This window comes from Macrobrachium rosenbergii, chromosome 48, assembly GCF_040412425.1.
Source record: "Macrobrachium rosenbergii isolate ZJJX-2024 chromosome 48, ASM4041242v1, whole genome shotgun sequence".
In the NCBI taxonomy this organism is placed as follows: domain Eukaryota; kingdom Metazoa; phylum Arthropoda; class Malacostraca; order Decapoda; family Palaemonidae; genus Macrobrachium; species Macrobrachium rosenbergii.
The window spans coordinates 11,028,240-11,053,406 of NC_089788.1; the positions used below are offsets into that span (position 1 = coordinate 11,028,240).

General features: G+C 38.2%; 1 protein-coding gene and 2 non-coding genes across 6 annotated transcripts in view; all 3 read right to left on the reverse strand.

Annotated features, from left to right (window-relative positions):
• Positions 1–842: 842 nt before the first annotated feature.
• The window catches only part of LOC136831254 (prostatic acid phosphatase-like), a 46,566-nt gene continuing 22,241 nt past the window's right edge, over positions 843–25,167 (reverse strand). For 2 of the 4 annotated variants that reach the window (XM_067091322.1, XM_067091325.1), the window contains exon 8: positions 843–7,133. In XM_067091322.1, coding sequence (XP_066947423.1) covers positions 7,015–7,133 — 119 coding nt within the window. In that variant the 3' untranslated portion in view covers positions 843–7,014. Of the gene's footprint in view, positions 7,134–13,754; positions 13,948–14,978; positions 15,132–25,167 lie in introns of all 4 variants that reach the window. The other 2 variants (XR_010850811.1, XM_067091323.1) reach the window with 2 other exon arrangements.
• Positions 20,859–20,976, reverse strand: LOC136831836 (5S ribosomal RNA). Its single transcript, XR_010850979.1, has one exon. It is a non-coding gene; the product is annotated as a 5S ribosomal RNA (ribosomal RNA).
• On the reverse strand, positions 22,476–22,581 carry LOC136831839 (U6 spliceosomal RNA). Its single transcript, XR_010850982.1, has one exon. It is a non-coding gene; the product is annotated as a U6 spliceosomal RNA (small nuclear RNA).

A 25,167-nucleotide genomic window follows, 5' to 3' on the forward strand; every position in this document is an offset into this window, starting at 1 on the left:
TACTCCTGTCCTTGTTGGATGTTGTTCGTTTCACATAAACTCAACATCCAACAAAGATAGCAGTAAATTCCTTTTAATAATGATGCTAGATATACAGTATATTGTTTTCATGTTTACAATCTTCAAAATATATACCTTAATACACTTAATTTGTTTCAAGATATTCCCAGCTGAAAAAGGGGATCTAACAATCCATCAAAAATAATACAGTACAGTATGCACATATGGGATAAATGTATAATTATAATGTTAAAGATTTCAACAGTATTTTTATAAGATGTGATTTTCTTTGAAGCTGAAATACTGAAGTGTACAGTACTAGCATAGAGAACAATATTCCACCACTACAACCAAGAATCTTCTAAAACTGGTATTGGTTATATGTATTGCATTACAACTTCACTTAACTCACTACAGTAACCTTGGTGAGCTGATTTATACAGCCAAGTTATCATGTAAAAATAACAAACCTCAATAATAAAATGCTAAATATCACTGATCCTTTACACTTTCCCATAAATAACCCCTAAAGATGTACTGTATAAGACCCTTTTCTATGCACTCAAACATTCAAACCTAAACACCCTTAGAATTCAGCGCTTTATACACATCTGTCCTTCAAATGCATACAAACAAATGCCAACTGCAAATGAAAAATACTACTCAGTCCTTACAAAACACTGCACACTCACTGTGGCTAAACAAGACAAACTATACATACATAATGTACAGCTATATTGTTTACGTATAAATCCCCATAAACACAATGAACCATTAAAAGCTTTTCAAGCTTTCAAAATTACAGCAGTAAAACAAACTAGCTACTGGGATAATGAAAGAAATTCCATTCTGGCAGTCTTTACTGTTTATGGAAGAAATTATGAATTACACTATTTTAAAGAATATTAAGAATTGAGCGAACCGACTTAAGTAGTTCTAGTTTTAAAAACGTCATCAATGAACTTAAAATTTTCTGACTACAAAAACAGGTACTATATTCTTCCGATTCACACTTTTGTATACTGAAAAAGTAACTGAAGAACTTTATCACTGAAAACTAAGTTAAACATGCAAACCACATCACAAGAAATTAACTTACTATCCAATGTGCCATGAGAACTATTGTAATAGAAATTGACACACATTTACATCCAAGTTTCGCAATTGCAAATATTTTTACTTTCAATATTAGTTATTGAAAAAACCTTCCTTCTTTGGCCTTCAGTTTTTAAACTGGTGCAACCATGGCACAGGATACAATAGGATTTTGCTATTTTTTTACTTGACATCAATTCTGGCTTAAATTCACCCCTGTTGGATATCATGACATCCTTTTAAAAAAGCTACAAACACCAGTGTACTGTTTAAATGACAAATAAAATATAATTCTTCAATACATTTCTGTTTAACAAAAATTCTACAGTATGAGACATCAAGCACATATCAACAAGCAAATATCTTTAAAGAAATTATGTTAGCATGCTCAAGATATAAAACAATTACACAATTTTCATTAATTATTACTAATCAATACAACTTATCTAATGTCACCACTTGACTCATAAACCATACATCAAAATCTTCGAAGCAACACACCCTTGGAAATCTTTTTAATGTTCTCATAAAGCCAAAAGACTTTAAAAAATATAATACTGATTAAGTCAAATCACTGGCTTGCTGATTTGCACTTCACATCCATGAAAATGACACAGTGTACAACTTAATGCCTCAATGGGATTTTCAATGCCAAAAAAAAACCAATAACCAATTTTACATACTAAATAACCATGTAATAAAGCTATACCAAAATGAGCAATGATTAACTCTCCTTTCCCACAATGAGCAAATAAGTATTCAAATATTACAGAACACATTATAACAGTGTCACTTCTCAGAAAAATAACACCCAACAATTCTAAAATGTATGAACCTTATATATGACCATTTCCATCACTAAAATTGCCACACAAAATCCTGAAGTCATGAAAGCAACTTAATGAATATATTTTTTTTAAGAATTATAACTTCACAAAATATGGAAATATGGGAATACTGTAAAACGATACAGGAAAACCAGGAATATAACACAAAAGCAGCTGGATCACTCAAAAGGTCCATTGAAAACTACTAACATACAGACTTTACTAACAGTACGTCTTTTGCTTCTGCAACTTTTTACCTCACAACCAATACTAAACAACACCCATGTATGCATACAGCAAACCATATTTTCATCTTATCTAATCAGTGACAGTAATAATAATAACAATCATTCCCTCATTTTTTCCTATTACATTACTTTTCACATCCCGCATTTGGCACTATAAGAATGAACATGCAAGCTCATTAAACAGCTAACTGAAACTACGCTCAAGGACGAAACTGACAATAATTTAGCAAACCAAATGGGGTACAGCTTGCAGCTCAGTTTAAGTCTTTGTGCATAAACACAATGAATCCAACCTCACTCGGCTTTAGGTGTTACAAACTCTCCTACACACATGGGTAAGTATTCATCAATACTTGCAGAATCCAATATTCAGCAAAAACCACAAAACAAAACAATTCCATTATTTGCAGAAATTTTCAAAATAAAAAAATTACAACCATATTACTCATAATAACTACCTGAACACACAATGCCCAAATGCTACAAAAGAAGGGAGGGTGAACTAGTAACATGGCTAAGAATAAATACAACCCACACTACCTCAGTCAGTTTAACATCCTGAAGGCAATCATAGATAATGAAACCAACATCCTTTAACTTTTAGATTTCAAAAGTAATGTGTAGTTGCATGTACAGCCTTCAATCTTAGCGCTTTCAATTACGAGATACCTGTACCATGCAGTCCCCGGTTATTGGTGATCTGGTTTTTCAGCTCTTGTCTAGCGACGAATATCGGCAATTTTCGGCACCGATAATTGTGTATTGGCGCCGATACATACCTAACAGAGATGCAGTTAACCAAAAATCGGTGATTTTCGGTTATCGGCGATTTTCGCTTATCACGCCATCGGAACAGAACCCCAGTTGACAGTTTACTGATTTCTGTTTAAGAGCAAACTTACCAATCATTATCCTTGAACACATATACAGCAATATCCATGGATTTACTGTAATTTCCTAATAAGTGTTCAATTATACCATGGAATAAAATTTTTCCGCATATTTTCCTCCATTTAGCAATTGCTTTAGGAATGGTTCCTGCTTTGCAGGAAAAACCAAAGATTTTATTTCGGACCTGTAAATACCAAAGAAAATAAAGATCCATTCTTTTTCACAAATAAAATCTATATTCTATTCAGCCACAAAGTTTAAAAAGTTATTCAAATTCTTGAATATCTGCTAAAAAATATAAATAAAAGTTATATCTGGTAATCTTTGTTCATCAGTAAAGTCTGACAGCCTCTCCCCTTATTCTATAAAGCTACTGAGGATAACCTAGTGACTAAAAATAACGAAAGAATTTCATAACCTAAACAATAATCTCAAAATATATAAATACACGGAGATTGCAGAAAGGAACAACTACCACAAATTAAACGACATGACAGCTCTGATTCACGACCCTGCCAATAAACAATATGGAAAAATTGTGGAAAAAACTAAGAAAATTGCCACATATAACCATGACAACTTCCATATATTAACAGGGTTTCATGGTAACAAAGAAACTGGTGACAGCAGAAAATCTTAACACTAGAGCAGTTAACATATGAAATGGAGATAATGTACCACAGGAATGCTACCCCACGAGATTCAAAAAACGACATGTTTGATCCCTCCAGAGTCAACTTAAGATCTTGATTATGATGGTTTACCTTTGCAACAATGATGCAAAATATTCTTTGGTATATTTTGTAAACCTTAAAATTAACTATGCATTCCTTTAGCAGAATATAGAAAAGACTTACGCATCAAGGGTTCTGTCAAGTATCACTTGAATCCCATTGCACAGAACTCCAAACGTACTGCCTCAAATAATGGCAATTTCTGAAGTGTTGTTGTTGTTACCACTGTAATACCAAGTATGATTCCAGTTCCTATTATTTTCACAAGAACAAATGCACCAGTACAATGAATAAATTACTTTAATCCTGCTTTCCTACTGAAATATACTTTTTGAAGAGTAATTTAAAGGAAGTAGGTAAAGGGACAATTTTTACTAAATTATTTTTCTTAGAAGGTCAAATGTAGCAGTGATAATTTTATTGGATGAACTCTGCTCATTGAAAAAAGTGCTTTGCCATTCCAGAAACTAAGATTACTTGAGTGAAAAGAATTATTGCCAAAACTCAGGCACCACTTACAATCACAAACCAAAATACCAAAAATAGTAGAAGTTGCAAGTCAAAAAGACAAACCAATGTGTGGATATCACTGTTCTCCGAGCCTTACAAACCTTCAGTTTCAAGCCCACCATAAAAAATCCACATACAGCATAAGAGCCCACAGACAATTCATGTCCTAAACAAAACTACTCAATCCAAGCTGAACAGTGTCAATAAGGAGACAGAACTACTTGAAAATGACTTGCAAATATTGCTGATGGTCAATTTACATCTACTCTGTAATGGTGGTGGTGGGAACTTTCAAAAATAAAAATTATTGAAGATGGATATGGAAATGAATACAGAAAAAAAATTAGCTAATAAAATTCCAGAGTAGTCAGAAGGCACAACCAACAAACACATTTTAATATATATTTAATCATTCTGAGCTTAGCTGTATGACATCGTATCTTAGTATTCATTTACCTGTACATAAACAACATCTCCATGGATAATAATGTTAGGAACTGTGATCATAACTGACCCCGGATCCAAGATGAGCAATAAGAATGACAACCAATGGCAAGTTGATATACTTCATGATGCCATGTAAGTTACTGTTACCCTTTACGTGAAACTGTAGACCATTAAACACAACCATATACAAGTTAAAATTATCCATCTGTCCAATATCTATGTTTTTTTATTGTGCTAAGCTACTTACTACTGGATATATATTACAAACACACAGACAGACTTCTACAACGAATCTTTTTACTAATGTGTTGAATTGAAGCGTACCTCAAAAAAAGTACAAGTTGGTCTCATTGAAAAAATCCTATCACCAGAGGAATTTGGCATTATATTATTACAAATTTATTAAAACATTTACATCCTGAATGGATTGTAACTGTGCAGAGCAATAAAATATCAGAGAAATGAAATATAAAATACTAGTCCATGATTCTAGACAAAACCTCACTTCAAATTGACCCTGGTTTCAGCAAACTTTTCATGTATAAAACTAATTCTAACATGGTACAATCAAACCCTGATTTTATCCGTTACTCAATAAAGATCGAATTGTCACACATTTAATTGTCACTGAACAGGTTAGTACTACCTAATTTCAAGACTTCCCTTCCTAGCCAGCTCTGTTAAGTTACAAAAAAAAAATAGCTTAACCAGACTACTGATCTAAATGTCCTAACCCTCATACGGCTGATTTGAAGTGTTTGTTATTATAGACGAGAAGATTAATTAGATTTCATCTAGTACTTCACAGCTTCATAGAAACTTTATAAAGACTAACAATTTCTTTAACCCAACCAGCTCAATAATCTCTAACATATAGGTCAGCAATTTGGTTAAATTAAAGTAAAATCATTACCACCATAGTTATTTCTAAATATCACAAAAATTATTATTTTCTTTCATAGTTTTTAACTATGATCTTTATACAGATAGTAATGATACTATTTGCAGCAGATGCAATCTTGGAATAACAGAAAGCATTCCTACATAAGCATTCAGCCAAAACTTGGAAATGTACAATCTTCCTAAATATGAGCTTTACATTCCTTCAAGTCCCTCTGACTGTATTTAATGTCTTAAAGACAGCCCTCACACAAACTTTCAAATCCTCCCTGGAAACAAATACATAAAGAACTCCAGTGGGTGAAACTAAATGGAAATAACAGTTATAAAATTACCTATATTTTTTACGTATAAGAAGTACTCTGATACTAAATATACCAATTTTAGGGAGATCATAAAATCACTAATTCAACTACACAAACTCAAAATACTTAAAACATTTCATACTTTTACCGTAAAGTAATTTCTATTCTCGCCATATCTTTAAAAACCTTATGAGCTGATCTGATCAAAGAACCAACTGTCTCTCAATTTACACTAGGATAAAAATTTTGAATTATCTTAAAAACAATATTACCCAGCAACCAACCAAGACATGTGCCAAACAGTTTTTACTCATTAAAAATTCATTTAAAAATATAATATTTTAAGTGCATGGCTGACCACAAATGAAAAACAAAATGGCATTTACACAAAACGTTGAAACTACCCAATTAAAGTACCAAAATTATAATGAGCATGGCAAGAACTGAGTAATATACCTGTTCTAAATACCAATCTCTTCAGCACACAAAACATTCAACTTTAATTTACTCAAAACACCATTCATTTTCATTCAAATACCAAATTTGAAGTCAAAATCAGTTTATACAATATAGTCATCATCATTGCCATCACAAATAATTCCATGATGAACTCACTTTCTCATTTAATATCACTGCAACGACAATAGTGGAATTACAGCTCTCCCCAATGTGAACAGAATTTTCAGTAGATTTTTGCTTATCAACAACACAAGTTCCCCCTTCCAAACATTTCAACACCTTACACAACTCACCATTGGTAGACTTAAGGCTAAAAATAAAACTAATGACCTCCTGGGTCACTAAGAAAACACACTAAACCTGGCATCAAGCCAAGGACAAAAACCTTCAAGCAATAAAACTCTGATCAGCATAACATTTGGTACAAATACCTTACAATATAAAATTAAGTCTTATAAAAGCCTGAAAACTAGATTAGAATTCTCCTTTTAAAAAAAGTTACTTAAAAATATAATTCTTTCCTGTGTACAAACTTTAAAATCACATGTCTAATTTTATTTACTAGGTATCTAAAAATATACGAAGGCCTCATAAAATATCATGGCGAGTGAGCAGGAATTGCCTGGTAATGGAAGTTTGTTCGTTGTCTCCACTGGATGACGTTGTATATGCACAATCCTAAGAACAGCGATGCGAAGATGAGGGCAACAGCCAACACTGTAGAGAAGAGGTACCATTAGACATTAGCAAATGATGCTTGGTCCTTAAAACAAAGTTCTCTGGGGTAACAAATTTCCAAATGGTACCTTTTTGTTTAATTACTTTTCTGTAGTTCACATTTGTTTGCTTTCAAATGCTATGCAAAACACTATACAGATATAACCTGACTTAGCAAAACCTTACAAGAATACTGAATACAGTACTTCCCATGTTTATCTAACACACTTCTCCCAAATGACTGAAGTAATTATACAATAATTAGAACAATAACTCTACTGTATGCATTCATTTGCATTTTAATGCTAAAACTGAGATCTTTTAAAATATTTATGCATTAAAGAACTAGCATCATTAATCTCAAATTCTGAACTTTGAACCAATAAAATTTTTTGTATACAGGGTAACTACCATGAAAAATTATATATTTTCCCAAAGCGATCAACAGTACATAAAAACATTACGTGGGCATTCAACTGTAGCCCAAGCAGCATTTGAGCTAATTTTTAAGGATGGATTGATTATATTCAATGACCTAAAAATAAAATCTGAGACCTAAAGTGGTCCTCTGATCTGATGCTTACAATCATTAGTGAGACAGCACTGCTACATACTGAATAACAAAGCATACTACTCTCCAACTAATAAGTAGGGTATGGAGCTGTAACGTCCTTGCTTTTGTACCTGTCTAGTTCATTTTACCAAGTGGACGAGAGGAAATTCAGATGAAACAATTCCAACCTACTACCTCCAGAATGTAAACCATTTTCCACCTAGTCTCAAATGCTGATGTCCCCAGTATCTTAACAAAAATAACCATCTTCTGCAAGAGCTTATACTACAGACTGGCATCTAAGCATTACTGAAGAGACCCTCACTGACAATACAGCATTCAATGTCCATTATACTTGATGTCAGGTCATCAGCTTATCACAAAAAATAAAATGTGCATCAAGGGCTTCAAGTTACATGGCCATCTTCAAGGTGTGCTAGCTCAGAGTATGATCTAACAAATATATCACTGACAAAAGCAGTAAATTGCATATGGGATTAGTTTTACCTGTTAAATACAAAAGTTGGATTATCATTCTCGTTTGTTTAGCAAAGCCAGTCGAAAAATATTCTCACTGGGATGGCTAAATGGGTTTGTTGTTATCATCTATTATTAACTAATTTAACCAGACCACTGAGGCTGGTCAAAAGGCTTTGTCTTTATTAATGATAATGTTGAAAGTGTAAATTACAGCTCCTTAAAAATCTTATGAGTAACTGAAAATGAACAATCCAACAAAACTATTTTTTTCCAAAGCTTGACTTCGTTGTTGATCACATCTTGGATATAGACACGAGAACATTTTTAACTGTCAGTGTCATCGTAAAGTCTGTGCATATTGGGATTGGATCATATGGACTATTCATCAAATTACCAATGTTAAACGAGTGACCAACCCAAAGATAAGCCACAAGTGTGTCATACCTTTTGATATGAGGAATTTCACATCTCAACACTGGTTGCTTTTAAAAATTCAGCCTTTACCTTTCTAAAAGTAAATTACAAAACATGCCATATTTCCCAGTACTGAAGACACTCCAACCTCAAAGGCATACCCAAATATTCTGGAGAAGAAAAATAAGATTGCAACACTTTCATGAGTTGATGGCTTGGGTTTTGCTGGTGCACTGTGTGTTGGAATGTCTTAATGCACTGGGTGGATGGCTTTGGCTAGTACAGCATAGCATACTGATTATTGTAGCTTTTTCAGTTACACTAATTTTTTTTATTTTAGAATAACTTTGTATTTTTTTTAAAGTTCACTGATTTCAATACTTAATAAGCTTTTCTGAAGATGACATACCAGCAATCTGAAAACCTGAACAGGTTACCAAGTAACAAATAAGTGTGTAGATTGCCCAGCCATGTTTTGTCAAAATTTTCTGAGTCAAAAGTGTCTCAGTGTGTGCAAATGGATGGAGTTACAGATGGTGGAGCATTTTAAAATTCTTACAGTACTGGATGTAGGCTTATGCAGCAATACTGTTTAATCTCATATACAGGAAAACTAAACATCAGAATATTAGGTATCAGAAAAACAAAATAAAATTCTATAACAGTTACACTGTAAAAACATGGCATGAACATGATATCCCAAACAGAAGAAAATGAAAATAGAATAGATTAAAACTTATAATATTTTGCAATTGTGTTACCATTTAAAGTACCACATGAACAAGTATGATTACAACATTCTTGTTATAACAAGATGTTTAAGTAAACCCTTTCAACATAATGCAATTTTACTTCTGCCAGCTAATAATGTTCCCTTAAACTGAGGATTGGTTAAGGGCAAGTGAAAATACCTGTTATATTGATATACAATAGCACTTCAATGTAGCGGTTAGTTGGGGGTAGGGGTCACCTGGCCCTCTCAGTAGGTGACGAAATCCATTAAGAAATGAAGTCTGGCACAGGGCCTACACAATACGGTCTCCAGGAGCAATTCACTTTGCTTATAGTATAAAGCCATACAGCCATACCTTACAAAGTACAGTAATCAATAGCCTACCCTGACCCCATTTTGTAATTTTCACTCAGTTTAAAATATTAATTTACTTATCATTCAATTTCAGAGAAATATCTGCAAAATAAATTGCTTCTAAAAACCAAGTACTGTACAGTATGGCCTAACAAAGCTGACTGCAGTAGTTCTCTACCTAACTGGGTATGCATACAAGATGTGTAAAATACACAAAATTCATGCAATATAAAAAAAGACAATGAAAACCTGTTTAACATTCATTCTCTCTCTCTCCCTCTCTCTCTCTCTCTCTCTGTACATTGCTTTTATGAACATTCATTGCAGAAGGGAACTATACCTAATATCATACTGTAGTGTCACATATATTTTTCAGTAAGTGTATGAGCACATGTAAATGCACAAGTATGCATGCATATACACATTTACTGTGCATTTGGTTTCCTTTTCCTAATCCTGTCAATTTTTAATGAAGAATTTGATGTTCACTTGTCTTTTTATCTTTGTTAGAATTTTATATTATGAAGAATAATACAGAGAGAAAGAGAACAAACAAACAGAAAGTATATAGTTAACTTTTAAGCAATGAGTGTACATGCAATTAAACACATATATGCACTGAAAAAATACTGATGTAACAATACATTATAGTTTTAAGTACAATACTGCACTGCACTAAATAAGTACAGAGATTACCTTAATGCGATGCACACGTGTACATACACACACACACACACACAAACACAGGGGGGGACCACAGTATTTGCAGTGTTTTGTAAAGTGATGCTCATGTATGGAACACCACATTACCGTACCAAGTACAAAAATTAAGCATACTTTAGTTTAACCAGACCACTGAGCTGATTACCAGCTCTCCTAGGGCTGGCCCGAAGGATTAGATATATTTTACGTGGCTATGAACCAATTGGTTACCTAGCAACGGGACCTACAGCTTATTGTGGAATCCAAACCACAATATATCGAGAAATAAATTTCTATCACCAAAAATAAATTCCTCTTATTCTTCACTGGCCAGTCGGAGATTCGAACTCACGGCCAGCATAGTGCTAGCTGAGAAAGGAACCCACCCGCCAACAAGGAACACTGTACCAAGTACAATGTTGGTACAATAATGCTTGGCATTAAATTTATGTCAATAAAAATGTACCAAGGAGAGAGAGAGAGAGAGAGAGAGAGAGAGAGAGAATGCTCTCATAACTATACATTCACACAAGCTAATTAAAAAATAATAACATACAGAACAAATCTTACCTTGGAGATGGTAAAATATAAACAACAATGTATTAAGTATATGTGTCAATCAAAATACCAAACCATATAGTTAATGTACAGTAAATTTAGCTGAATATGATGACCGAAGCATAGTCAGGCCTCAGGAGAGTTGTGAAAACTGGAGAAATTTTACTTCCGGTCAGGAACACCAAAATTCCACTCCGTTGGTATGTGATGGATTAAATAGCAATGCTTCAAACACATAAGGAGTGGAGGTGGTAGGCTGAGGCAACTGCACTGCTTTTAACCACAAATCTTAGATCTTAAAATTTCGGATTGCCAGCTAGCACAATGAAACAAAGTAGCATGCTGCAATCACTTTAAAAAAATATTCACTTTGTTTTTATACCTTCAATTAACAATTATTCCCTATTCTGTCGTACAGAGTTTCAGACCACATGCTCAGAAAATGACACAAAATCACCTTAAAAAAGTTCATGTGAGGTATTGTTTTAATGCGTTTGATTAACAATGATTTGCATGTGTGATTGCCTATTCTCAAATACAAGTATTGTTCAAGTAAAAGATTTTCAAAGCACTGTCTTCCACATTCCATTATTAGTTTCATATCAAATAACTTGACCCTCCACATCTCCTTCATTCTATAATTCAAAACTTCCTCTGCCATGCTGTGATGAGATTCTGACTGGTCCTTCCAAATCCTCCCCTTTGTCCTTACCATTTGCCTATTAGCATCCTACTCTTCTCACATCCCTCTCTGAATAATAATAAATAATAATAATAATAATAATAATAATAATAATAATAATAATAATAATAATAATAATAATAATAATAATAATAATAATAATAATAATAAAAAAGAGCACCGTGGTAGAGTGGCTCAGCTCATCGATGGACTGGTTAAGCAACATTAGGGCTGGTCAGTCATTGGATGGGTGACCGCTGTCCTCTGCACTGATTCCTTGGGAAAGGATATTTACCATAATTTCCTGTAAATGAGTACCTATTCTTGATGGGGTTGGGCTCAGCTGTGGGTTAAATAGCAAAACTCAGCAATGATGGAAAGAAATGAAAGGATAAACGACGACATAAATGGAACCTCTGGCAACAGAGGAGCTTCGTCCGGCAGCCAGGTATACAACCCAATCGACGGGGAGGACGGTTAGGTACTTGGAGGTCGTCATCCAGCAACTGACCACCACAACAGTAACCAGCAACCAGAGACTGGAGCTACAGAGGCAAACCAGAAGAAGAAATGGACAAGAGAAGAAAATAAGGAAATATGGAGATGTTACATCAGAAGCAACCAGACAGAAGACTGGTCAACATCTGGAATGAGAGAAATGACACCCCTCAAACAGAACAGAGGCTGGCAGACCAAGTAAGGAACAAAGAAAAAGAGCTGGCTCTCCACAACAGAAAGGGAGGAACTAGAAAGAGAAATAACACCCAGCAGTGAAGGGCTAGAAGACGAACTAAGAGACGACGACATAGAAAATGACAGGAATGATGAGCTACCAAACAATGACATGCAAGGAAACACTGAAGATGCAACAGAGAGGTAGGAATGGATGGAAAGGATCAGGCAATGGATGAAGCCAGATACAGAAAGAACAAAGATCCCCTTCATGAAAGCCTACAACACAAAGAAACTAAGGGAAAATACAAGTGAAGTTAATGAAACAATGAGACTAATCCACACCACCAGTATCACAGAAACAAATAACCTGGCATAGGCAGGAGCAAGACTAGTAGTAGAACTCATGGGGATACAAACACCACCACCACCATCACAACCAACCCAACAGAAACCAGAACAGCAACTGCCTTGGAAAAGGCACGTGGAAAAACTAATCACGATGACATGTGACTGGAGTTAACTGAAAGAGATGGCAGAAAAGAGGCTAAGAAGCAAAAAAACAAGAGAGGAACTGAATGAGAAATACAAAGTACAGGAGAAGGGACTAAACAACACATCAGAAGATATAAAACAGAGGCTTAAAGCCAAAGCACATAAGATCCAACAGTACATGAACAGGAATAAAGGATACCAACAGAACAAACTCTTTGGAACCAACCAGAAGACTATACAGCCAACTAAGAGGGGAAGACAACCACCAGGATATTCCTGAAGCTGAACCAAGTAAGAGACTCTGAGAAAACATATGGAGCAATCCGGTATCACACAACGAACATGCAACATGGCTCCAGGAAATCAAGGCAGAAGAAATAGGGAGAATAAAACAAAGATCACCGAGATCACGATAGACACAGTCAGACACCAACTAAAGAAAATGCCCAACTGGAAAGCCCCAGGTCCCGATGAAGCCCATGGATACTGGGTCAAAAACTTCAAGGCCCTATACCCACGAACAGCAGAACAACTCCAACATTGTATCACAAACCACCATGCGCCCAAATGGATGACCACAGGGAGAACATCCTTAGTACCGAAAGACAAGAACAAGGGAAATATAGCAAGTAACTACAGGCCCATCCCCTGCCTACCAATAATGTGGAAGTTACTAACAGGTATCATCAGTGAAAGGCTATACAACTACCTAGTGGATACAAACACCATCCTTCACCAACAGAAAGGCTGCAAAGGCAAGTGTAGGGGCACAAAAGACCAGCTCATAATAGACAAAATGGTAATGAAGAATAGTAAGAGAAGGAGAACCAACCTAAGCATGGCATGGATTGACTACAAGAAAGCTTTTGACATGATACTGCACACGTAGCTAATAGAATGCCTAAGAATATGTGAGGCAGAGGAAAACACTGTCAGCTTCCTTAAAAATACAATGCGCAACTGGAATACAGTACTTACAAGCTCTGGGATAAGATTAGCAGAGGTTAACATCAGGAGAGGGATCTTTCAAGGTGACTCACTGTCCCCACTATTCTTCGCAGCAGCCATGGTTCCCATAACAAAAGTACAGCAGAAGATGGATGCTGGGTACCAACTCACGAAAGGAGGCAACAGAATTATTAACCATCCGATGTTCATGGACGACATCAAGCTGTATGGTAAGAGCATCAAGGAAATAAATACCCTAATCCAGACTGTAAGGATTGAATCCGGGGATATCAGGATGGAGTTTATAACAGAAAAATGCACCTTGGTCAACATACAAAAAGGCAAAGTAACAAGGACTGAAGGGATAAAGCTACCAGACAGCAATAGCATCAAACACATAGATGAGACAGGATACAAATATCTGGGAATAATGGGAGAGGATATGAAACACCAAGAGACGAAGTACACAATCAGGAAACAATACATGCAGAGACTTAAGACGATACTCAGAGTCAAAACTCAATGGTGGAAACATGACGAAAGCCATAAACACATGGGCAGTACCAGTACAGTAATCAGATACAGCACAGGAGTAGTGGAGTGGACAAAGGCTGAACTCCACAACATAGACAAGAAAACTAGAAAACACATGACAATACACAAAGCACTACATTCAAGAGCAAATACAGACAGACCATACAGAACACAAAAGGAAGGGGGGAGAGGGGTACTAAGCATAGAGGACTGCGTCAACATCGAGAGCAGAGCACTGGGGCAATATCTGAAAACCAGCGAAGATGAGTGGCTAAGGAGTGCATGGGAAGAAGGACTGATAAAAGAAGATGAAGACCTAGAAATATACAGACAGGAGAATGAAAAACAGAACAGAGGAATTGCAAAACAAAGCAATGCATGGACAGTACATGAGACAGACAAGAGAACTGGCCAGCGATGAAACACGGCAATGGCTACAGAGGGAAGAACTCAAGGAAACAGAAGGAATGCTAAGAGCAGCACAAGATCAGGCCCTAAGAACCAGATATGTCCAAAGAATAATAGATGGAAATAACACCTCACCCATATGCATGAAGTGTAATAAGAAAGATGAGACCATAAACCACATAGCAAGTGAATATCCGGCAATTGCACAGAACCAGTACAAAAAGAGGCATGACTCAGTAGCAAAAGCCCTCCACTGGAGCCTGCGCAAGAAACACCAGCTAGCTTATAGTAATAAGTCGTACGAATACCAACCTGAGGGAGTGATAGAACACAATCAGGCAAAGATCCTCTGGGACTATGGTATCAGAAGAGATAGGGTGATACGTGCCAAAAGACCAGACGTGACGTTGATTGACAAAATCAAGAAGAAAGTATCACTCATTGATGTCACAATACCACAGGACACTAGAGTAGATGAGAAAGAAAGAAAAAATTGATAATTATCAAGACCTGACAACCAAAATAAGAAGGATATGGAATACACCAGTGGAAATTGTACCCATAATCATAGGAACACTAGGCATGGTCCCAAGCTCCCTGAAAAGGAATCTGGAAAAACTAGATGCCGAAATAGCTCCAGGACTCATGCAGAAGAGTGTGCTACTAGAAACAGTGCACATAGTGAGAAAAGTGATAGACTCCTAAGGAGGCAGGATGCAACCCCGATCCCCACACTATAAAAACCACTCAGTCGAATAGGGTAACTGCGATAGACCAAAACAATAATAAATAAATAATAATAATAGTAATAATAATAATAATATAGTAATAATAATAATAATTAACATTCAAGGAAGACATAAGAGGTGATAATAAAAATGTTGGGAGATAAACAACAGACATTAGCCAGGGCATGAATATTAAGTTCTTTCAATAGAGCAGTGTCAACATACAATGGTCCAACTTATCCCTTGCTTGGAGCTAAATATATTCAAATACACATTCAATAACCTTCTTTACCTGTATAGAATCTATCATGAACAGAACACAGAGGGATTGGACTTGAAAACTTTCAAGCATCCAAATCATAACCAAGCAGCTGAGACACATCAAGGCAAATGACTTCTATGATATGTTATGGATGCTGGACAAGTTTGAAAAAATAAAAATGGTATTAATATTAAAGCAAACAAAAATTATGAAACTTTATTTGTCCTACATTAAGAAGAAAAATACCAAAGTACAGTGAACAGTATAACAAAACCTCAAATACTCATTATGAAGATTTGATTAAACTGATACAAAACTGATAGGTTGTTCCTGTTTACATGAGACCCAGCCCTCACCTAAAGGCCACTTAGGTGATATTTTAATAAATGCCAGTCAACTCACTGACTATTAATTTAAGCTGGTTTACTTATTAAATTGCAGGCACCAGTGGATTAAGGTCAAGCACACTATAGAGCTTAGTGGTGGAAAACATCAGCTTCCTCAAACATACCTAAATAATTCTCTGAGTACTTTACACTGTACAGGCAGTCCCCGGTTATCTGCGGGGTTCCATTTCTGAGGGTGTGATGATAACCGAAAATCGGTGATTTTCGGCGCTTTTTCGGCAATTTTTGGGGGTTATTGGCACCGAAAAGCGCCGATTTTCGGTTATCGGCACCTCTGTTAGGTATGTATCGGCACCAATACCCAATTATCGGCGCCGATAAGTGGAAATTGGCGATTTTTGGCGCCGAAAATTGTCGATTTTCGTCACTAGACAAGCCCCATAATACCAGATCGCTGTTAACCGAGCCCGCCGTTAACTGGGGACGGCCTGTACCTATACTTAAAATATTCCCCAACCTTCCAATAAAGCAAATTATAAAAAAAATCTTTTTCAATAACCCCTTCAAAGAAACAGTATCTGCATTCCAACATATATTTTGCTTAGAAATAAGAATAAGAAGAATCTCGTTCCTTGCTCCTAACGCATCACATCACAAACCACCATAGGCATCTTATGCCACTGTTGACTGTACATTACTGAAAGAACTTAATATTCACCAACTGGCCATTTTCAGTATTCAGCTCTTGCACCTTCTTTTAATCTTTACATATTATTATCATTATTATTTCATTAAAAAGAATGGCTGCCTGGATACTGTTGAGTTTATATTGCAATTTCTCAATCTCATGAATGTGTTTCTTTTTAGCAGCAGGTCATACAACCCTTGCAACACTCTTATCTTCCAGTAATGAATTCTTTTTCAAGGACTTTAAAAGATATCTATTTAAGAGTGGTTAAGGGGTTCATCAATATTTTGAAATACAAAATACCTAAATCTCTCAGGAAGCACCTTCCACAGACAGAAACAGAGGCCAATGACTCATCTATATGCAGTCATCATATGCAGTTCACATAGAGATATGAGGTCAACTCAAGTATATGAATTCTAATACATTATTGTCTAAATCCTTCACCAACCTCTCAGCAGAAGTGACATTCAGCATACAACTAAAGATCTATCCACTATCCATTCACTCTTCAACTTTAACCAACAAATATTTTTCATATAAAGATCATAAAAAGGGGCGGGTGAAAATGAGAAATGTAATACTGGTGAAAATGAAAAATGTAATATAGTACTGACCAAAATAAAAATAAGTATTTAAAAGAAGGTAGAACTTTTCCTGAAGCTAGGACAGAAAAAGAAAAATTCTCTTTATTTTACAAAATTTCAGTTGCAGGCAGATAAATCAATTTCAGCCCATTCAAAATCAGAAAGCTTTCCCAACCCTAAACTTTGTAATCTTTTTAAGGTTTTCATGCATGACTCAAGACTGAAACACCATGATTTCCACTTTTTTCCAAGCAATAACATTTGCAATATCTTATTCACAAGTCAATATTACCTTATTATGTTAATCTCTAAGAGATACAAGACTAAGGTCAAAGGTAAATAACCCCCCAAAATTATAAGTGTTTAGACCTATAGCACCATGCAAAGTAATTTACAAATCCCATTAAGGATGAGTTAAGTATAAATTCTATAGCTCCCATTCCTCAAAAGTAATTTACAGATCCTATTAAGGATGAATTATCTATAAATTCTACAGTTACTAGTCCTCCAAAGCAATTTACAAATCCTACTTTGGATAAATTATCTATAAATATGATATTTTAATGATAAAATAAAGTTTGTTCATACTTACCTGGCAGATATATATATAGCTGTATTCTCCGAAGGTCCGACAGAATTTCAAATTTCAGCGGCACACGCAGTGGCCGGTCAGGTGGTTAGTACCCATTCCCGCCGCTGGGAGGCGGGTATCAGAACCATTCCCATTTTCTATTCAGATTTTCTAACGCCACTGTCTCCTGAGGGGAGGAGGGAGGGCAATATGAATATATATATCTGCCAGGTAAGTATGAACAAACTTTATTTTATCATTAAAATATCATTTTGTTCATGAGACTTACCTGCCAGATATATATATAGCTGAATACCACCTTTGGAGGGGGTAGAGACAGCCAAGAATTAGGAAAAACCAAGTATTGGTAAAAATATTTTGGTTCCTTATCTGATAGCGTAGCTGACTGAGTGGTTACTGTCACTCTAGTCTGCTTCTGCTTTACTAGAGACCCCAGCGAGGTAGTGACCTATATAGCTGGCGACTTCTAGATGATCTGTCAACGGGGCGTGACCACAATGTGACTAGATCATAGACCATACAAAGAGGACAAAAGAGCATTACTAACCACCTAACCAACACCTAAAGCGTTAGTTTGCAAAGGATTGGGAAGACTGCCTCCAGTAGTCGACCCAACAACCACAAAAACACAATTAAAAGGGGATAGGATCAGAGTTACCCCTGTCCCCAAGGTTGCTGAAGCAGCAATGTATGGTCCCAGCGAAAAGCAATTTTCGTATGCTACCTAAACATCTTGCCAAGAGTGTGAGGCAAACACCGAATTGACTTCGCCAAAATGTGGCACTAAAATTGTCACTGAGTACCATATTTTTCTTGAACGCCATGGAGGTAGCAACTGCCCTCACCTCGTGAGCGTTAACTCTCAACAACTTGAAGTTGGAGTCGTCACAACTAGAGTGTGCGTCCTTAATGACGTCCCTAATGAAGAATGCCAGTGCATTCTTCGACATAGGTTTAACTGGTTGCCTCACAGAACACCATAAAACATCCAAGGGACCACGAGTGTCCTGTGTTCTTTTAAGGTAGTACTTGAGAGCTCTAACTGGACATAGAACTCCCTCAGGTTCCTGTCCAATAAGGTTTGCTAAACCTTTAATTTCAAAGTGTCTAGGCCAAGGGTTAGAAGACCTATCATTCTTAGCCAAGAACTTAGGGCTTAAAGAATAGACAGCATTGTGTTCCTTGAAGCCCACATGACGGCCTCGAACTTCGCTCACTCTCTTCGCCGCGAGGAATGCCGTTTTCGAGTAACATCCTTAAGAGATGCAGAGTGGAGAGGCTCAAAAGGACTAAACATCAAAAACTTGAGCATTACGTCCAAGTTCCAAGCAGGGGGAATTAGCTGAGGAACCTTGGACGTCTTGAAAAGCTCGTAAGATCGTGGAGGTCCTTATTGTCAGACAAAGCTAATCCTCTGTGTCTGAATACAATCGAAAGCATGCTCCGATAACACTTGATAGTCGGAACTGCTATATCGAGTTTTTCTCTTAAGTAAAGGAGAAAATCCGCAACCTGGCTCACAGTGATAGAGGAAGAGGAAAAGCCCTTCTTTCTACACCAACCTTTGAAGGTTGCTCACTTCGCTAGATATATCCTTTAGATGAAGAACTTCTGGCTCTAGCGATGGCCCGTGCCACCTGGCCAGAAAAAACCCCTTCGCTCTGACCAAGTTTCGATAGTCTGAAAGCAGTCAGGTTCAGAGCGGGAGATTCAAAGATATCTCGTGAAGTGGGTTTGTATGAGCAGGTCTGCTCTCATAGGAAGGGTCCTCGGGAACGCCTACCAACCAGAAGAGAAACTCCGAGAACCAGTGGTTCAAGGCCAAAACGTGGGGATGAGAGTCATCCTCGTCCCTTGTGAGGCCGCGAACTTGCGTATGACTTCTCCCAGAATTTAGAACGGGGAAAAAGGCGTAAACATCTATTCCCGTCCAATCCCAGGGAAGAGCAACTATCGCAACTGCCCCAGGGTCGAGTACAGATGAGCTTTATAGAGGGAGCCTCGCTGTTCTTGAGGTCGTGAAAATATCCACAAGATGGCGACCCCAAAATTTCCAAAAATCTTGGCAAACCTCCTGATGAAGGGTCCATTCCTTCGGCAGGAGTTGATGGCGCCAACAGAGCAGGTCTGCTCGAACATTTTCGACCCCTGCAACAAAACTTGTGAGAATCGAAATGTTGCGAGCATAGGCTCAAAGAATAATCTCTCTTGCAAGGCTGAACAGGGAACAAGTAGTATTGTCCGAGTTTGCTAGAACTACACGATTGCAAACTTGGACCTCGAAGAATTGGCGAGCTAAAAGATAGCCGCCAAATCTTTGAAGTCGATGTGCCAGGACACCTGTTCCTCTCTCCGGGGTCCTAACACTTCCTCTCCCTCTAGTGTTGCCCCCCAACCTGTTGACGACCCGTCAGAAAAACAACACAAGGTTGGGGTTCAGAAGCTTGAGGGAGATCCCTTTCTGCAATTTCGTTGGATCGAGCCACCACCACAGATCCTCTTTATATAAGGAAGAATTCTCAATTCCTCTTTCAAGTCTTCCTTGCTTTGCCAGTTCTCCAACAAAAAGAACTGAAGAGGCCTGAGATGCAGACTCCCCAGAAAACAAACTTCTCCAGCGAGGAAATGGTCCCCAGCAGACTCATTCCTTCCTTCACCTAGCATGTTTCCTTTTCCAAGAAGGCCGAGACTTTTACGTACATAGAAGTTGCCGTTCTTGCGACGGAGACGCTATAAAAGCCGCTGAATAGATCTGAATTCCCAGACACAATGGACAGTGAGGGGATCAGCTGCGACTTCTCCACAGACCAGAAGTCCCAGGGACTTCACGAGTTGCAGAGTCAACTGAAGGTCCTCCAGATACCTTCGCTTCGACGACGCTCGAATCAACCAGTCGTCCAAGTAGAGTGAGATCCTGACGTGCGACAGGTGCAACTGCATCGCAACTTTTTTCATGAGACGTGTAAACACCCTCGGAGCAAAATGTGACGCCAACAGCATCTGGTGTTCCCAGGCGGTCACCATCCAAGTACTGACCAGACCCAACGTTGCTTAACTTCGCTGATCGGACGAGAAGCGGTGTTTTCAACGTGGTATGGCCGTTGTGCAGAGTCCAAAGCAGAGAGCCCTGAACTGGTACGTCTAGTCCCCCAAGACAACCTGAGATACTTCATCGAACGTGGATGAATTGGGGCGTGAAGATAAGTATCTTGGAGATCCAAAGATACCATCCAATCCCCGGGATGAAGGGCTCCTAGTATTGACTGCGAGGTCTCCATCTTGAACTTTTCCTTCAGGACCAAGTTGTTCGACCTGTTGACGTCCAAGACGGGTCTCCAGCCTACTGAAAGTTTTGGGACTAGAAACAATCTGTAGTAAAATCCCGGGGAACACCGAGTCCAAGACCTGTTCCACTGCTCTCCGCTCGAACATCTGTTCGAGCAGGTCAAACAATTTTCTGTTTGACAGGAAGGCAGTTGGGAAACAAAAAACAAAGGAGGAGGAGACAGGAAGGGAATCAAGTAACCTCTCTCTAACAGTAGGAGGGACCAAACGTCTGCCCCTCACTCTTTCCAGGCTTGTGCAAAATGAAGCCTGGTTGCAAAGGGAGTCTGGAGATGAAAGGAGTCACTTGCTACCTCTCTTGGAAGTGACATTCCTTCGGGAAAAAACTCTCTCTCGTGGTGCGGGTCTCGTGTTGCTTCCCATGGAAGCCCCTTTGTTAGGCAAATATTTAGCTTTCGTTTACTTTTTGTATCATTGAGATCGGTGCAATCGTTATGAAGGAGATGCAGTTTGAATGTCGATAACTTTAGTTTTGAGAAAAACGATATTTTTTGCTTCTCTGTGTATTTATTTGCTTGCCGTTACACAGTTTGATGTTTTATGACATAATGAAAAGCCAAAAATAGACCTGCAAAGTAATATAACTTCGCTAAATGAAGCTAAAGAAGCGAGTGTCAAAACACGGCTCAGGTTGGGCAGCGCGACGTTTTACTTAGTCAAGCTCTGAGCTGCTACTGACTGACTGCCACTGACTGCCCTGCGGCATTCCTGTCTTTCGCTGATGCGTACTATGTCCACAGGGTTGCCATAGATCGCATTAGATATTATTTCATAGCTAAAAGGAAATTACCACCGATATACTGACAATATCATTACATTATACTAAAAATGTAATTTGACTATGATAGGGTTACTGTTTTGTTTATAACTCCTAACTGTGGCGAACTTTTAAATAAAACTTTCTGAGAAGATAGTCAGGATATGTATGATGCCATATATAAAATATCCCAGAAAAATTGATTTCGATTTTTTCACAAACGCCCCTTAAGACAAAGACAACTGCGAAGGTGGAGAGAGAGGAGCCGAAGGTTGAAAAGTCTCAGGAAACAGATCCTTAAGAAAAAAGCCAGAGTCTGATAATCAGAGGAAGAAGAAGACGAAAGAAGTTTCTCTTCATACAAAGGCTGTGACGAAAGAGGATGTTCTTCCGCAGCTGGCGGGTCTTGAGTGAGTGGTGAAAGTAGTTCGATTCGCCCGATACGTAAGCGGGAACTCCCGCGAACGAAGAAGACGTCAACTAGAGTACGTATAGTAAACATAAAAAATGTGGAACGCTTCACGATTAGCGTGTCATCCTTGCGCAGGAGCCATGCTAATCTTCTCTGTATCGTTCCAATTTTAGTATATGTACTGCCGAAGCAAGTACTGGCTAAATTAAGAAGGACATCAGATGTTGAAGCGGGTAGTTGTGCGACATGATGAACAACTGGAGCGGCGTCAACACAAGACTTGAAGCTATACGGCGAAGCGAGCGCGGAGCGTCATGGCGTGACGCGCGAGAGGCTTCGTGGCAAGTACTAGAAGAGAGTTACAGCGTGGCGCGCGCGTCATGGCTAGGCGCGCGCCGAGCGCCAAGGTGAGGGCGCGTGAAGCGTGAGAAGCGCACGAAGAGCAAGACGCGCTCCTGGCGCGAGACAAGAGAAAAGGCCAACACCTCAACTCGGGGAAGACGAATAGGAAGCCACTAAACACTCTCTCTAGACGACAGACGCTCTGTATCGTTCCCGAAGCAGGAGACGAAGGTGAAAATCTGTACCTCTTAACAGGCAGATTCGACTCTTGAAAGGTTCATGAGAGCATCCAGCTGTTGTTGCAAACCCAACAAAATCTTACGCGTTGGAGAAGCCACTCTCTCGGGAGAAGGGCTGAACCTGAGAGAAGGAAAGGGGCGAGAGACGTATACTTCCTTCCACAGGGGAAGAAGCTCTAGCCCTTGCCTTAGCGCGACAGGGGGGTCGAGTAGCGTGATCATTCGAAAAACACTTTATTCTCTTCTGCAGAGGAATATCCACGCAACTTTCGGGGAAGAGTACAAACGTTCAGAGGAAGAGGACGTGAAGCCGCCCCTCTCCTCTAAGCTTCTCTTAAGAGGGCGAGAGTCCAACCGAGAGCTCCAACCCCGAGGCGGGAGGACGTGTCGGAGGACGAGAAGCAATCCTTCAGGATGCGTGCCTGAGCACGATCCCTGGCAGCCTGGGTAGCGTCATCAGGACCTGCCGAAGGGACGCCAGATCGGTGGGAAGCCCCGTAACCCTCATGCGGCTTTCGACATGCCCCCTCCCTGGTCCTGGGAGTTCGACAGAGGTCCAGGCCTAGAGGCATTATAGGGCCGATCTGACGCCCCCTCCACAACACTAGGGGCACTAGCACTAACACTATGCGTTTGAATTGCATTCACTTTAGTTTCAAGAGCACGCATTGACTCCACACGAGAGCCAGGGAATTACCTTCTGCAGCAACAAACTACAGGGTTAGTACTAAAATATACTACAGGGTTACTAGTAGGAGAAAACCCTGACTGTCCATCTAAGGATGCACTCTAGGAGGAAGATTTCCTCAGCCTATCACGCTCCAATTTAAGCATATAGGCTTCATATTTCTTCCACTCACCCTCAGACAATCCCACACATTCATTACCGATTATCATAGAGCATTGAACACCCTTACATATCATACATAAAGAGTGAGGAACTATCAAAGTCTTCGATAGCCTCACCTTACATTCACCCAAGCTACAGACTCGATAGCTAGAGGTAAGACATCTTAATTATAAGAAAAGTCAAAAGCAAAATCAAAAACGGTCCACAAAGAGCGTATGCCAAGTCACAGATCCAGTCGAATACCAAAAAACAACCAAAATACTTAAGTGACAACAAATTTCGAAATCCAAATGGCGGAGGAACTGACAACAGGTGTTGACAGTCCGGCGACAGAGAAAATCTGAATAGAAAATGGGAATGGTTCCTGATACCTGCCTCCCAGCGGCGGGAATGGGTACTAACCACCTGACCGGCCACTGCGTGTGCCGCGAAATTTGAAATTCTGTCGGACCTTTGGAGAATACAGCTATATATATATCTGGCAGGTAAGTCTCATGAACAAATCTATAGTTACCATTCCTGCAAAGCAGTCATCAGTTCCCAACTAAACTGGTTGGCCTAAACCTCTGAGATTTGCATGTATTGGAAATATTTATTTTTTCTAATAGCTTAGTACTTAAGATATTATCAACACCTGATCACAGTACAAAACTTAAAAAGTTGATGAATGGGTCATGCGGATTGCAACATTTAGAAAAATTCACAAACAAAACTTAAAAAAGAAAATGGTTGAAAAACACTATGCAAACAATGTTCAGCTCTGTATATCACGAAACACAGGAACAAATGTACTTAAGATGGCATGACCCGTGTACAGTATGTACACCGTATCTAGATTTCATTGAAACACTGATTGGAACAAGGTTTTCTTGCTTAAATCTAGTCACAGCAATCATATAAGCACTTATTCCAGAAGGACTTAAAAAAATAAATACATAACAGTTATTCACATGTAATGACTGAGCAGACACATATTCATTTTGCAAATGCATTCAGATTGTACATTTAATGAGCTATGATCTTTCTCTCATCCCTGAAATATTAAGTCCCTGAGGAAGGACTCAACTTTGCTCCTAACCTACATTTAGTGAACAAAGGGAGTACATGCCTTCTTTTTATCAGCAGTTTTCTAGTGTAAAATTTCACTAATTCTGACCATACGATTATCATCAATACTTCACTAAAAAATAATAAATAAATAATAACTTCATCCAAGTCTACAACATATAAGCTTTGGGAATAAATACTGTACTATCCTTACAAGGTAGCCTCTCCAACAAGTATGGCCTAAACTCATTCAAAGGGTTTTCCTTATACTTAGGCCTCAATTTCAAAAATATCAACCATCCATT